Source organism: Mobula hypostoma, chromosome 20 (genome assembly GCF_963921235.1).
Source record: "Mobula hypostoma chromosome 20, sMobHyp1.1, whole genome shotgun sequence".
In the NCBI taxonomy this organism is placed as follows: domain Eukaryota; kingdom Metazoa; phylum Chordata; class Chondrichthyes; order Myliobatiformes; family Myliobatidae; genus Mobula; species Mobula hypostoma.
In genome coordinates, this window is record NC_086116.1 from 4778633 (window position 1) to 4794685 (window position 16053).

Genomic DNA, 16053 nt, shown 5'->3' on the forward strand with positions numbered 1-16053 from the left:
TTAGAATATTTTGAGATTGAGGGACTACTGTCTAAATACATGTCTTTAACTGAAAGATAATTTGTTTACCTAACTACCTGTTAAATCTGAGCATCATTTCTAATGTTTCAGGTTGGCAAATTTGGAAGATCAGCTGAATGACCTCTCTGAGCTTCATCAGCATGAGACAATGGACCTAAAGCAAGAGCTGGCAAGCATCGAGGAAAAAGTCGCCTATCAGTCATATGAACGGGCCCGTGATATTCAGGTCTGCAGCTTCATGAACACCTTCTCAGTACAGAACTGTTTTGCCCAGTGCTCACAGACTGACACTGGCCTCTGTGTAATTCAGCCGTTTTAATAATCTCATCTTTGTATTTAAGGCCTCAGTCACGTCGTCGCTCCCCATTCATCGTTACCTTCTTTGGTCTTGCAACCCTTGGGTTTTCCTCCAGTTCTGATCCCTTGAGCTTTAAATGCCTCTCCACCTGTGGTTGTGCATTTAGTGTACAGGCAGTGGCAGGAGTTGAACCAGGATCGCTGGCACTGTAAACTGCTACACTACTGTGCTTTTCCCCACCCTAAGTTACCAGTTAAAGCAAGTTTTTTTGTCAACAATCCTAATAATGTAACTTATTGCTTTAGAAAACCACAATTTGCAGAAGCTGGAAATTAGAACAAAAAAAACAGAAAACACTGGAGGTAATTAGTTGGTTGGGCACCACCGTGGAGGAACATTGACATCTTAGATCAATGACTATTCATCATTGACCAGAAACATTCTTCTGTTAGCACTTGTACATTGTTAGTGGAACTACAGCTGGGCATTTTTTTTTAAGATTTACTGGATTGGGTGACCTGTGGTGACATTTTGCACAAAATGTCAGAATTTAGGCTTTTTAGGTTACCTTTTTTTAAGAAAAAGAAGCGTATGTCATCAATATGTGGATACGATAGGGTCTTTTAAGAGACTCCTGGATGGGTATATGGAGCTTAGAAAAATAGAGGGCTATGGGTAACCCGAGGTAATTTCTAAAATAAGTACATGTTCGGCACAGCATTGTGGGCTGAAGGGCCTGTATTGTGCTGTACGTTTTCTATGTTTCTATGTTTCTATTTCCAGTATCTGCATTTTGCTGAAATGCAGCTGCCCTCATCCTCTTCCTGTATGGAATATTGTGGAATATGAATCTTGTGCCCCAAATTTAAACTTGTTTTCCCTGTGGAACTGACTGACCAATATAATTTCCTGTGATTGTCACTGATAACTAACCATCATTCTAAGACTGTGACAGTTCAGCAGAGGGTTGAATAGTACATTCTTACCAAGAGGACATTTTATGAAAGTAACTCCTATTCTCTTAAAAGTACAACAGATACCTTACCCTAAAGTAAATGGAGATAACACTGGAAACACTCAGCAGGTCAAAGTGCATTTATTATCAAAGAATGTATAAATTATACAACCTTGAGATTTGTTTGCTCACAGGCAGTCGTAAAGCGAGGAACCCAAAAGAAGCCAATTTTAAAAATATAAGACCAGCCCCTAGTGCTCACAGAGAGAGAAAAGACATGAAACTAATCATGCAAAAATAGAAGTGAGCAATAACAACAGCATTCCAAACCAAACAGAGTCCTTAGATCCAAATCCCCAGAGCAGCTGGGAGTAGGCCCAAAGCCTCGGTGTTCAGTTCATCATATCAGCGGGGCAAATCACTGGAAAGTTCACAGACATGAAGCACAGCGGCCAGGGGCAGTCTCATCATGGGGAGAGGAGCCCCCAGACTATCTGGGCTAGCGTTTAAGTATGTCCGAACCTCGTACTAGGACCTGGCCCCACCGCAGCAAATCGCTCCACGCTTAGATTTTGCTGCTGGAGAAGTCGTTCTTGACCTCTCCAAATCAGCTCTGTGCCCGGAGCGATTCAACCCCGCCCGACACCCGGCCTTCCAGTCTGTCTGGGCTGGCATTTAGATTATCCAAACAGCGTATTGTACTATGTATTGGGACGCAGGCCTCACTGCAGTGAATTGCTCCGGGCCTAGACCATGCCACTCAGCGATTTGCTTCAGAGCTGGATTTGGCTGCCGAAGAAGTCATTCTCAACTTCTCCAAATTGAGCAAGTCAGCCTCACACCCGGGTAAGCTGGACTGGCATCGGAACTCCTCTGTCCTATCATCTCCCCTACGAATCCTCCACTCCAACCAGCACGGCTCCAACTCCAAGTGCAGTGATTTTGCAGCTCGCCAGCAGGGCACATCTCATGAATTCGCCTTGCCTTCACTTGCCTCCTCATTGCTTGCAGTGATAGTTCACCACAATTTACTTCAAAAAAAGTGTTATTAATAATGTTTTTAATGGAATTCCTTTGCTTTTGAATCACCAATAAGCTGTTGTATGTCTTTGGCAGCGCCGTCTTAAACCAGAATGACCACATCAGGTTCTGGCAAAAATTCGAGAATTCAAGAAAATGGTAGCAGGAGTAGACCAGCAGGCTTCTCCAACATGTCCTGCCATTTAATCCGATCACAGCTGTTCTACTGCACAAGGGCTTCAATTCTCCCTGTGCCATTTTATTCCTCGATCCATCAAATGTTTATTCACCTTCACTTTAAATACTTTTAATGATCCAGCTTCCACCAGCTGCTGGGGCTGAGAATTCCAGAGATTTGCCGTCCTTGGCAAGTAGGAATTTCTATGTATCCCAGTTTTAAATGCTTATGTCCCCTTTTCTAGACTTCCACCAGTGAAAATATCCCTCTAAGGATATGTTTGAATAAAGTCACCCTCGTTCTTCTAAATTCCAAGGAATACAGGCCCAAATTATTGCATCTCTCTTGGTAGGGCAACCCTCTCAACCCGCGAATTAGACTTGTGAGCCTCCTTTGTACTGCCTGCAACATTACTCTATCTTTTATTTTAGGTAAAGGGGCTAAAGTTATGCTGAATATATGAACAGCTGGAACATAGAATTCAATTTAAGAATAGGAAGATTTGCTTACTCCTACCAAAGTGCATGACTTCGTGGTTCCCCGGATTAAACTTAATTTGTTAGGCTTTTGCCCATTCACAACCTGCTGTATATTCGGTTGCAAAATTGCAATAACCATTTTACAATATGCCTGCCAACCCCTTTTCTTATCATTAGAAGTTCTGGAAATCTTTTATAGGTCTTTAATATAAATAGTGAACAATTGAGGCCAAAGAACCGATCCCAGTATTTCCCTAGTTACCTCCTTCCAGCTTGAAAGGGTCCCGTTCATTCCAACTCCGTTTTCTACAAGGCAACCAGTCTTCAATTCATTCTAACATATTTCCTCTGATACCAGTAGTTTCTAGTGTGTGCATCAGCCTCCTGTTTGACATTTTGTCAAATACCTTTTGGAAATCTAAATACATTACAACTACAGGTCCCCCTTTATTATCCTCCTCCGCCTCCCCCATCCCATTATATCATCAAAGAATACTAGGAAATTTGACCAAAATGACATTAAACCACATTGACTAGTTTAAACTCAGCTTTTCTAAATGATTAGCTATTTGATTATAATCAGAAGCAGCAAGGGAACTAACTTACATGACATTGCCATTCTTTCATCTTTGACAGCAGGTTAAAATAACACCGGAGTGTGGGGGCTCATTGCAGGCTACTCCTTGCAGCTGTGAGGTTAGTCAAATAACCTTCACCCTCATCCACCCCTCTCCTCCTCTCATGCTGTCATATCCTATCTGGATACCAGAGAGGAAGGTTGTCGAAGGAGGAAGTGAAGTTTGTGACCAGTTAAAGTGAAGCAAACAGATGCAGTTTAGTTATTACTGTGTAGTAAACAGGACTTCTTAAAGGTGAATGCATTTTAGTCAGATTCAGATTCAGATTTATTTATCACATGTGTGTCAGAGTATGCAGCGAAATGTGTCATTGGCGTTAACAATCAACATACCCAAGGATGTGCTGGGGACAGCCCACAGGTGTTGCCACACATTCCGGCACCAACATACCATGCTCAGCAGAACAACACAACACAACACAGAACAACACAAGTAGCAACAGCAACAACATCAGAACAAAAAAAACAGATAACAGCAGCAAAACAAGTCCCTTTCCCACACTTCCACCCACTCACACACATAGGCCTCCAAACTGGAATCTGAAATTCACAGACATCGGGCCTCCAACCTCCATTGTCTGGTCTGGACTTGCTCTTGATCTCCAGACTTTGGAGATTTTTACCTCTAAACTTGAGCTCCAGATTCAACCATCGACTTTTCCCTCTAGACTTCGCTAATGTCTGGGTATTGATCCCAGTACTCGCCAATCATGGGTTTGACCTCCAGGTCTTGACCCCAGTCATAGGTTTGACCTTCAGGCTTCAACCGCAAGACTTGCCAGTCGTGGGTTTGATCATTGGGCCTCAACTGATATGACCTCCAGTATCATTGACCTTCGACCTCGGGCCTAGACTTATAAATTTGCACAGATCTCTGATGCTGTCTATCAGTATACTTGAATTTTCATCTTCGTTCAAGTCTCCAAGCCCTGTTCACTGACATCCATGTGTTCAGTGATTAACCTTTCATCTAAAAAAACCCTTGTGCCCTTGTTTAGATCCCTTTTTGGACTCAATTCACGGTCATTATTGTGAGGCACTACCACCATGCTAAATAGGGCAGATTTCGAACTGATCTACTAACTCCAGGTGGGCATCAGTGAGGTGCCAGGGGCCCTCAGCAGCAGATTTGAATGCAACAAGAGTCTGATGTATTTCCCACTTTCACCGTTAAACCAGGGGATCAACGCTGGTTCAATGAGTGCAGGGAAAGCATACGAGGGGTATCACCAGGTACACCTCAGAATGAGGAATCAACCTGAAGTTACAGGATATGACTACTTGAATGTTAATCACCATAAACAGCATGCAGGAGAGAGATCCGATCACAAACACGAGAAAACCTGCAGAAGGGACTGGGCCCGAAGCGTCCTCTGTACCCTTTTCCATAGATGCTGCCTGGCATTCCTCCAGCATTGTGTGTGTGTTGCGTTAGAGAGAGTTAAACAATCCCATAGCCCGTGGATTATTGTGAACGGTGGTGGACACTGAAACAAATCAATGGAAGGGGGGCTGTGAACAATGAGGAAGCCCAACACGTCAGTACAAAAGAGAAAGATTTAGCATTTGCAAGAATCTGCAGCTAGAAGTACCAAATGGATGATCCACCTCAGCCTCCAACACTCCCCACTGTGACAGATGCCTGTTTTCAACAAACTTGCTTCATTCTGCATGATACCAAGAAATTGTTAAATGCATTGGATACAGCAAAGGCTATGGGCTTTGAGAATGTTCCAGCAATAGAACTGAAGATGTGGCCCAGAGCTTGCTGACCCTTGGCCAAGCTGTTCCAGTAGATACAAAGTTGGCAAATCCCCAACAATGTGAAAGATTGTCCCGGTACATTCTGTCCACAAGAAGCAGGACCAATCCATCTGGCCAATTCACACCCCATTTATCTACTCCCAGGCATCAACAAAGTGGTGGAAGGGGTGATCGATGGTGGTATAGAGTAGTAACTTCACACAGTCACTTAGTTTCGGTCTGCCAAAGTCACTCAGCTCCTGACCTCATTACAGCCTTGTTTCACATATATGTTCAAGAGGGATGAACTCCAGAGGTGAAGTGAGATGACCAAGGATCAAGGATCGACTTTAATTGCCAGATACATTTATATGTATTAGGAATTTGCTGTGGTGTGTTAACAAGACATACAATAAAATCAACATCAACAATTATGAAAAATAAAGAACTGCATAAAATAGTTAGAGGTTAAGATAAAATAAAGTACAGATATGGAATAAAATGTGCATAAGTAAATAAATACCAGCATGTTTTTGCAATGTAAACAGGATTATAAAAAGTAGTTTAAAGTGTATACAGAGCCGTGCTGTGACATAGATATAGGGAGAGTGTGAGTGAGGTCTAACTAGTAACTGCCCTTGATCCCAACAGTATTTGATCGAGAGTGACATTAAGAAGTCCTGGCTAAGCTGGAGTCAATGGAAATCAAACAGAGAACACTCCACTAGTTAGAGTCATGTCTAGTGCAAAGGAAGATGGCTGTAATTGGAGATCAGTCATCTTTAGCCACAGGACATCTCTGCAGGAGTTCCTCAGAGTGATGCCTAAAGTAAATGAATAGTATAACAGATAAATAAATGAATAATTTCAGCCCTTTACCTCTCACTTCCCAGCTTCTTACTCCATTCACCATCCGCTACCCACCCATCTTCCCATCCCCTGGTGAAACCTATCACCTGCCAGCTTGTGTCCTCCTCCTGCACATTCTTATTCTGGTTTCTTTCCCCTTTCTTTCCAGTCCTAACTAAGGATCTCGGCCTGAAATGTCGACTGTTCATTCCTCTCCATAGATGCTACCTGATCTGCTGAGTTCCTGCAGCATTTTGTGTGTGTTCCTCTGGATTTCCAGTTTCTGTGTTTATGCATAGTTTTGTCTGTTTTTGTACATTTGTAAAGGCGAATTGCTGATAAAAAAGACAAACATGTGGGGGTCGGACAAGAGTGAAGGAAGTGCGATTGCAAAAGGCTGGAGAAGACTACTGACTGAGCTAGCAAAATGCAAAGCTTTCCAGTCAATCGGGGCAGGGATTTCAACATCAAGTAGGGTCTAAGATGTCAGGGTTAAGAAGCCATGTCTGAACGAGCAGACCAAGTCAACCCTTGTTCTTCACCCACACCCCACAGACATTCCTCTCAACCTGGGGGCGTGGGGGGGGGTGGTGTTGATGAAAGGTATTCAAGCTGAATCATTAATTATCTCTCTGTGTACATGCCTCCTGCAGTTTCAGATTTTACATCTAAAATTAATCTGAAATGGTACCTTATCTGGCTACTTCAGCCACGCCCACTGATGAGCGCTGTGTTTGTGTGTTCTTGTGTAGGAAGCACTGGAGTCATGCCAGACTCGCCTCGCCACCCTGGAGTTACATCAACAACAGCAGCAGGTGGTGCAGAACGAAAATGCCAATGCCAAGGTGCTGCTGGGGAAATGTATCAACGTTTTACTGGCCATCGTAACCGTCATCCTTGTCTGTGTCTCCACAGTTGCCAGATTCAGCATTCCTCTCATGAAGAGCCGTTTGCACATCATGTGCATGCTCTGTACAGTGATATTCATTCTCATCTGTTGGAAAAAATGGGATCAGCTTCAGTGTCTAACAGAACATATTTTTACATATCAACTGTGATTTCGAATTCTTGTCAAGCAAATTTTACTTTGAAATTAAAGAAAAAATCTAGATAAAGGAATTTATAACATGATTTCCACCTTGATTACCAACATTAAATAGGATTTGGAAAGTGAATTATTTGACGTGTGCAGTATATTATTTATTGCAAGATTCTCTCTAAGATCTGTTCCTGCTACAGCCAATGCCTCATGGCGTCCTTTTACCTTCCGCTGATTGTCACTTCTTGTGTGAAATGATCCTTTGAACAGAGTTGACTAGTGAGAAATGAAGCCATCACTGGTCTTTGATCACATAATATTTTACAGACCAACCGGAAACCAGCAAAAGTGGGGTGAGAAAAATGGAACAAGAATATCGTCATTTGTTTTACTTGAATGCCTGCACCTTACGTCCTGAAAGAGGGAGAGCCAACCAATGGACAATGTATGGATGGTGGAAAGTTCACATGATGACTGCGTTTCTGCTCACCTATGTACAAGTCATCTTTTCCACCATCTTACTCAGCTTCGAGGCTTATACCATCTATCAGGAAATAATACTTTCTATAAAACCAGTTCTGTAAATAAACATTTCTATGCCAGCTCTGTGGAAAATCTGTCTAGTGAATGTATTCTCTCTAATTTTTATCTGTACACCTGCTGGACCACAAGAGAATTAATATCTCTGTGCTATGTACTTGTTAAGTATTTGTCATATGTAATTACTTCGGGGGGAGCAATTTGAATACACTAGTACTGTATAGTCAACTTTTAATCTCATGAAGTACACTTAATTGTAGCTCTTATAGAATTTGTCTTAAGTTTATGCTTTTAAATGTATGTACGTATATTTATGTGTGGGGAAGTGCAATCTCTGTCTAACCAGAAGTGCTCAGAACCAGGCCTGTTATTGTGCTGAAAGGCAAGTACATTCAATATAAGAACAGTTAGTTCATATTTAATATACATGAGTTCGGCTTTGTCTCACCAACCCTAACGAAGAGTTATAGAGGGGTGGGAAACAGAGTGCCAGAAGAGATAGTGGAGCGGTTGTGGAGAAAGATGTTGTTGAGCCTATATACAAGGTCAGGAATGAAAACATTGAGCGTGGTTGGACTTGTATTTTGACCTGCATATACTTCAATGCAGGGAATATTATAGGAAAGGCAGATGAGCTTAGGGCATGGATCAGCACATGGAATTATGATACTGTGGCCATTTTTGCAGGAGGGGCAGGACTGGCAGATCAAAGTCCCAGGCTTCCGTTGCTTTAGATCTGAAAGAGTGGAAGGTATTAAAGGGGGAGGAGGGGACAGACTGGAGAGCTTGTCTAGTGAGGCTTTGTGGTAGAACTGAGGAATAACAAAGGTGTGACCACATTAATGGGATTGTGTTACAGGCTAGCCAACAGTTTGCAGGATTTAGAGGAGCAAATTTGCAGAGAGATTGCAGATTTTTGCAAGAAACATAAGGTTGTGATAGTAGGTGATTTTAACTTTCCACATATTGACTGGGACACCCATACTATAAAAGCACTGGATGGAAAAGAGTTTGTCAAATGTATTCTGGAAAGTTTTCTTATTCAATACATAGAAGTCCCAACTAGAGAGAGTGGGATATTAGATTTCCTGTTGGGGAATGAGACGTAGCAGGTGACAGAAGCTTATGTAGGGGAATGCTTTGCATCTAGTGATCATAATGCCATTAGTTTCAAAGCAATTATGTTAAAAGATAGGTCTGGTCCTCAGGTCAAGATTCTAACATGGAGAAAGACCAATTTTGATGGTATCAGAAAGGATCTGGGAAAGAGTGGACTGGGACAGGTTGTCTTCTGGCAATGGTGTACTTGGTAAATGGAAGACCTTCAAAAGTGAAATTTTGAGAGTACATATTTTGTATGTTCCTGTCAGAATAAAAGGTAAAGATGACAGGTTTACAGAATCTTGGTTTTTGAGAGATATTGAGGCCCTGGTTAAGAAAAAGGGGGCGGTACATATTAAGTATAGGCAAGCAAGAACAAATGAGGTATTTGAGGAGTATAAGAAATGAAAGACAACACTTAAGAAGGAAAACAGGAGGAGTAAAATAAGACAGGAGGTTGTCTAGCAGACAAGCTGAAGGAGAATCCAAAGAGCTAAAGGTATTTTAACAGCAAAAAGATAGCAGGGGACAAAACTGGTCCTCTGGAAGATCAGAGTGGTTATTTATGGATGGAGCCGGAAGAGATGGGCAAGATCTTAAATGGATTTTTTCCATCTGTACTTACTCGGGAGATGACACAGAAGATTAGAGAGGATCAGGTGTTTACTGTCTGAGGCAAATTAGGGTGGATAAATCTGTAGGACCTGACAAGGTGTTCCCTTGTATGCTGTGGGAGGCTAGTGCAGAAATTGCAGGGGCAGTAGCAGAGATCTTTAAAGCATCTCATGGGTGAGGATAGCTAAAGTTGTTACATTGTTTAAGAAAGGCTCTAAGAATAAGCCAAGAATAGGCCATTCATCAATAGAGGGAAAATTATCGGAAAGTATTCTAAACAACTGGATATATAAGTATTTGGACAGAAAAGAATTCATTAGGGATTGTCAACATGGCTTTATGCATGGTAAGTTGTCTAGCCAATTTTATAGAATTTTTTGAAGAAGTTACCAGGAAAGTTGATGAAAGCTGGACTTCAGCAAGGCTTTTGACAATGTCACATAGGGTCATAAAGAAAACTTCTGGTACATTGGCCTTCATATAGCTGTGTATTGTATACAGGAGTTGGGATGTTATATTGAAATTGTATAAGATGTTGGTGAGGCCTAATTTGGAACACTGTGCGCGTTTTGGTCACCTACCTACAGGAAAGGTGTAAATAAGAATTGGTAAAATGCAGAGAAAATTTACAAGGAAGTTCCCAGAGTTTGGAGATCTGAGTTACAGGGATTGGTTAAATAGGTTTGGACTTTATTCCCCAGAACAGGGGTTCTCAACCTGTTTTATGCCAGAACCCCTACTATTAACCGAGAGGTCTGTGGACCCCAGGTTGGGAACCTGTAGGTAAACACCAAGATCCACTGTGGCTATCTATATTCCTAGCAAGTAATCATATAATATAAAACATCCTGCCAGGACTGACTACCATGAAGCATTCTGCAGCTTGTCCAGCCACAGCCAGACAATCCATTCAAATGTGATCTTCAGGAGGTGTATCTTCCCTTCCAGGTGAGCCAGGTCCATTATCAAATATAAGCAACACCCTTGGCCTCCTGAAACTATTGAAGCAAATATCTGTCACTTTTCATTATGAACGCTTGTTTTCAGATCACAAATGAGATGCTGATTTCCAGCAGTTTTGTTTCAACCTCAAACTCAGATGATAACCACAGATGAGTGCATACGAATAGATTAGGAAATGTAGAATTTCAACGAAGAAAATGTTTCAATTCAGCATTAATGCAATTCTGCAATATACATTCTTTAATCATGCTATCTTTTACAAAGATATGTGAACAAGAGTTTAATTTATAATTTAAAAGTAGTACATCTACAAACCAACAGAAACTCTTTTCTCAAGCCCTCTAAAAGCTGTACCATTCAGCCTGAAGAAGGTAGTACAGTAATTAAAATGGTTCACTTCCTTCTCACCCCAGACTCAGGTTTATTATCACTTTCATATGGTAATATGTCGTGAAATTTGTTGTTTTGGGGCAGTGTTCATGGGTTCCTGGTCTGTTCCTTTGTGGGCCTTAAGGCTCCTGCATCTCCACCCTGATGTTAGTATTGGGAAGAGACAGTATCCAATAATGGATACTGCCTTTTGGAAGCATCATCTTTTGAAGATTTCTTCACTGGTGGGCAGGCTAGTGCCTTTGATGGAGCTGGCTGAGCTTACAAACCTCAGCAGCCTTTTCCGATCCTCTGCATTGGCACCTCCATATCACATGCTGCTGCAACCAGTTAGAATGGTGACATACCAAATCTCCTCAAACTCCTAATGAAATATAGCCATTGACATGCCTTCTTTGCAATTGCATCAATATGTTGGGCCCAGGATAGATTTTCAGCTCCCATACACTCTCAGGGACAGTTGTGTGACCTTTCTCCTTTTATGTCACCAGAAATAGAAAAATAGCAAACTGTTCAATACTCTCAGTTACTATTTCAGATATTGATGGTGATTTAGATATTTCTACCACACATATAATTACAAGTTAGCTCAGAGGTGGGATATGCAAATAATGTGTCATTAGGCACAGCAGTGTGCAGTCAGCTGCTAGGTTACTGGAGAGAAACATACAATGCAAATTCTGTTGCACAGGCTTTGATTAGCGGTTAAACAGCAGCCCACAGAAGGCAACGGATGGGTGCTCACAGTGAAATGTTTGGTGCACAGGCAGTCCTGCTAGAAACTCTGCAAATAAAAGTGTGGTGCCACTTATAACAAGGTTTTTTTGCAATCACTGAGTTCAGTCCCAGTCTGTTTTGAAATGGTTCACAACTCTGTTAATTTACTAAACGTAGTGATAACCCCTGTGATGGTGGATGCCCTAGCTTCCACTGCAACACAAGCAGACTCCATTTAATATCTGGCTGCTGTAGTCTTAATCAGTTCAGACTATGTGGACACATTGTTCAAGGTATTTGCAGAGTCTCATTGAGAGTTTCAAAATGGATCCTCCTACAAATCACCAGGAACATTGAGACACTGCTGCTCCAGTTTGGCAGTGTCTCCAAACAACACTAACCTGTGGTCCTCTCCTAGAATTATAAGTTGCATTAATAGAGTAGATGGTCAGATCCTTCTTCCCATATTAGAAGTATTAAAAGCACGACAGTATAGGCTTGTGGTGACAGGAAGGATTTTTAAAAGGGTTTTCGGCTGGATTTAGAACTCACTGTCAAAGAAGTTGGTGGAGCTTTATGCAATCACCACGTCTCAAACATTTTGATAGGCATTTAAATAAGCAAGGCATACAAGAGTGGAGATCTAATGCAGACAATTAAGATTAAAGTAGATGGGCTGAATGGTCCATTTCTGTGCACTATAACTAATGGCTGTTAGAAAGACATGAACTGACAGAGAAATGCAATCTGAAGAGGACTTTCTCACTCAAAGCTCCTCAAGACTGTCTTTGCAACTAGAAGCCCATATTTGTCACCTAAGACACCGCAGTTTCTGGTAATCAAAGCATGACAGTTGGAAGAGACAAAGGTATCCAAGGATAGCAGTGAAGGTAGTGAATTGATTCTGTGTGCATTTTGATTTTTGAACTTAGTTTGGACTGAACTATTTTGTGTTGTAAAGGTTTAAAGGTTAGCTATATTTGTCATACGTACATCGAAACATACGGTGAAATGATTTGCTTGTGTTAAATCAGCGAGGATTATGTTGAGCACCTTTTAAGAGTCACTACCCTTCCAGTGCCAATGTAACATGTCCACAACTTACTAACCCAAACCATACATCTTTGGACTGTGGGAGGAACCCAGCGCACCCAGAGAAAACCCACATGGTCACGGGGAGAACGTACAAACTCCTTACAGACAACGGTGGGTATAGAATTCTGATCTTTCAGCCGGCACCGTAAAATGATAGCACTAACCATTATGCCACTGTGCCACCCATTTCATTTTGGAAATTAAACCAGCAGCTACGAGGAGATCAGCCACAGAGGGAAAGTGACCTGTGGGACAGTAGGTGCTTGTGGTTTATTAATTATAGAGTTGAAAATGATAAGGTGCTCCTGTCAGCGATGGGCCTCCATCTACGACAAAGATGCTTGCCGTATAACTGGTAGCAAGGACTGAGCCAACACCTAACGAGGTTTGGTAGCATGCAACCAGCCACCACTCATCAGCTCTCATTGCAACAGTTACTGAAGACTCCTCTGGATCAGGATGGGTAGAATTATTTCACAACATTAGTTGTCCATTGTGCTGTGTAGCAACATCACATTCATTATAAAGTCACAGAACAGTACAGCACAGAAATCGGCTCTTCAGTCAATCCAGTCAGTGCCAAACTATTACTCTTCCTTGTCCCATCAAACTGCACCTGGACCATAGGCTTCCATATCCCTCCCATCCATGTACTTATTCAAACTTCTCTGGTGTTAAAATCAAACCCGCATTCAGTATTTCCACTGACAGCTCATTCCATTCTCACCATCCTCTGAGTAAATAAGTTTCCCTCATGTTCCACTTTTATTTCACCTTTCACCCTTAACTCATGTCCTCTAGTATTAGTCTCACTCAACCTAAGTGGAAAAAGCATGCTTGCATCTACCCTATCTATACCCCATATAATTTTGTATACCTCTATCAAATCTCCCTTCATTCTCCTACACTTCAGTGAATAAAATCCTCACCTATTCAACCTTTTCCTCTGACTTAGGTCCTCAAGGCCCGGCAACATCCTTACAAATTCTCTCTGTACTCTCAATCCTATTGAAATCTTTCCTGTAGCTAGGCGACCCGGACTATGGTCACATACAGATTATATGCACTTTGATAATAAATTTACTTTGTACTTTGAACTAATGGAAAATGTTCAACAATGAACCATTAGAACTATGTCCCATTAGCTATGAAGAGTAGCTCCATTTCCATAGGAAGTTTGTTGGAGGTATGGTGCAACACTGTGATGACAAAGACTGGGGAAAGTGTTGAGCCAATGACACAGATGTGTTCAACACAACTGACCAATCTGCAATTTGTTGATCATCCACTTACAGTGTAAATTTACACAGAACTGGTCAGAACATTTTCTTGTACAGCTGTGTGAAGTTAGTCAAATTAAATTTATTATCAAAGTGTATTCTGTATATGTCACCTTGAGATTCATTTTCTTGCAGGCACTTACAGGGAGAGAAAGAAATACTGTAGAATTTATGAAAAAATATACATAAAGAATGACAAACAACGTACAAAAGAAGACAAATTGTGCAAATAAAAAACAATTCTGAGAACATGATTTGGAGAGTTTCTGTAAGTGATTCTGAATTAGTTCAGAGTCAAAATGTTATCCATGTTGGTTCAGGAGCCTGATAGTTGTAGGGTAATGATTGACCACAGTATGATATTAAATTAGGATTGAATACTAATCAAACTTACAACAGGCCTACTCTCTTTACTGCTGAAAAATATGGCGATATGGCAGGATGATTAACTTGGGGAAACCAGAATCAATGATGACCTCACTGAATGGTACTCCAGCTTCCTCTTTGGAATCAGACACACAGCATTACTTAGGGAAGTGCATAACAGCTCACTAATGTCTTCATGGAAATCTTCAACACTTCACTTATCTAGGCTGCTGTCCCCACATGCTTCACATCAGCCACCTGTACGCAAGAACTCTATACCTTCAAAACCAAACAACAACCACCTGGTGGCATTAGTGCCAATCATCATGAAGTGCATTGAACAGCTTGTAATGGCACACATCAATAACTCCAGTTCTGCCACGTTAGACACTCACCAACATGCTTATCGACAGAACCGCTCTACAAAAGATGTCATAACATCTTCATGCACCTGGAAAACAAAGTTAGTTATGTCAGAATGCTGCTTCTAGGTTCAGTTTGGCATTCAATACTATTATCCCACAGACCTTGCTGAACAACCTCATACTCCTCAGTCTAAATAAACCACTGTGCAACTGGGTGTTTGACTTCTTAATCAACAGACCCCAAATAGTCAAGATGCAAAGCCACTTCTCTCTCCTCATGCAGGAAGGCTGATCAACATCTCCACCCACTAACTCACCTCTCCACACCAATAGTTTACCATTTGCTGTCAGTCACTTTATGTACAGCACTTATGTGCTTAGCATCACATTAAGGACATACAATCAATCTATGTATATAAGCTAACGAATGTATTTATAGTGTTTTTTTGTGCTGGATCAGATCTGGAGTAACAATGATTTTGTTCTCCTTTACACTTGTTTTCTGGAAAATGACATTAAACAATCTTGAATCTTTTGCAGAATATGTAACCTTGCTAAGAATATCCCTCTGTCCCTCTCACTATACCCCCTGCCCATCCTCTGGGTTTACCCCCCTCCCCCTTTTCCTTCTCCCTGGGCCTCCTGTCCCATGATCCTCTCATATCCCTTTTGCCAATCACCCGTCCAGCTCTTGGCTCCATCCCTCCCCCTCCTGTCTTCTCCTATCATTTCAGATCTCCCCCTCCCACTCCCACTTTCAAATCTCTTACTAGCTCTTCTTTCAGTTAGTCCCGATGAAGGGTCTTGGCCCGAAACGTCGACTGTACCTCTTCCTAGAGATGCTGCCTGGCCTGCTGCGTTCTCCAGCAACTTTTATGTGTGTTGCTTGCTAAGAATATGTTTCCTTTGGGAGTGTCCAAAGCACAACCTCAGAATAAATGGATGTCTCTTTAGAACTGAGATGAGCAGGAAGTTCTTCAACCAGAGGGTTGTGAATCTGTGGAACAGATTGCCACAGGGGGCTTTGGAAGCTAAGTCATTAAATGTATTTAAGACAGACTGATATTTTCTTGATTGGTAAGGGGTTTAAGGTTTATGGGGAAATGGCAGGAGAATGGGATTGAGGAAAACATTCAGCCATGATTAAAGTTGGTGGGCAGATGGCCTACTTCTGCTACTGTATCCTGATAATGCTGTTTATTTTAGCTAATTGTTGAACCCACCACTTTGGTGCAATATGTTAAATCTGGGGACAAGTTACTCACACCTGGAATTTTGTGAAAACTAACTTCATTGATTAACAACCATGCTAACTCATTGGGAACCTTCCATTAGAACATAACAGGATTTTGCTTTTATCGCCATTGTTATTGGATCAGCCTATTATATATTTTTTCAATAA

The 16053-nt window shown here is 41.5% G+C and overlaps 1 protein-coding gene across 7 annotated transcripts in view; it reads left to right on the forward strand.

Annotated features, from left to right (window-relative positions):
* tmcc3 (transmembrane and coiled-coil domain family 3) overlaps positions 1-16053 on the forward strand; it is a 149313-nt gene extending 133260 nt beyond the window's left edge. For all 7 annotated transcript variants that reach the window (XM_063072282.1, XM_063072283.1, XM_063072284.1 and 4 more), the window contains 2 exons: positions 112-247; positions 6933-16053. In XM_063072282.1, coding sequence (XP_062928352.1) covers positions 112-247; positions 6933-7238 — 442 coding nt within the window. In that variant the 3' untranslated portion in view covers positions 7239-16053. The remainder of the gene's footprint in view (positions 1-111; positions 248-6932) is intronic.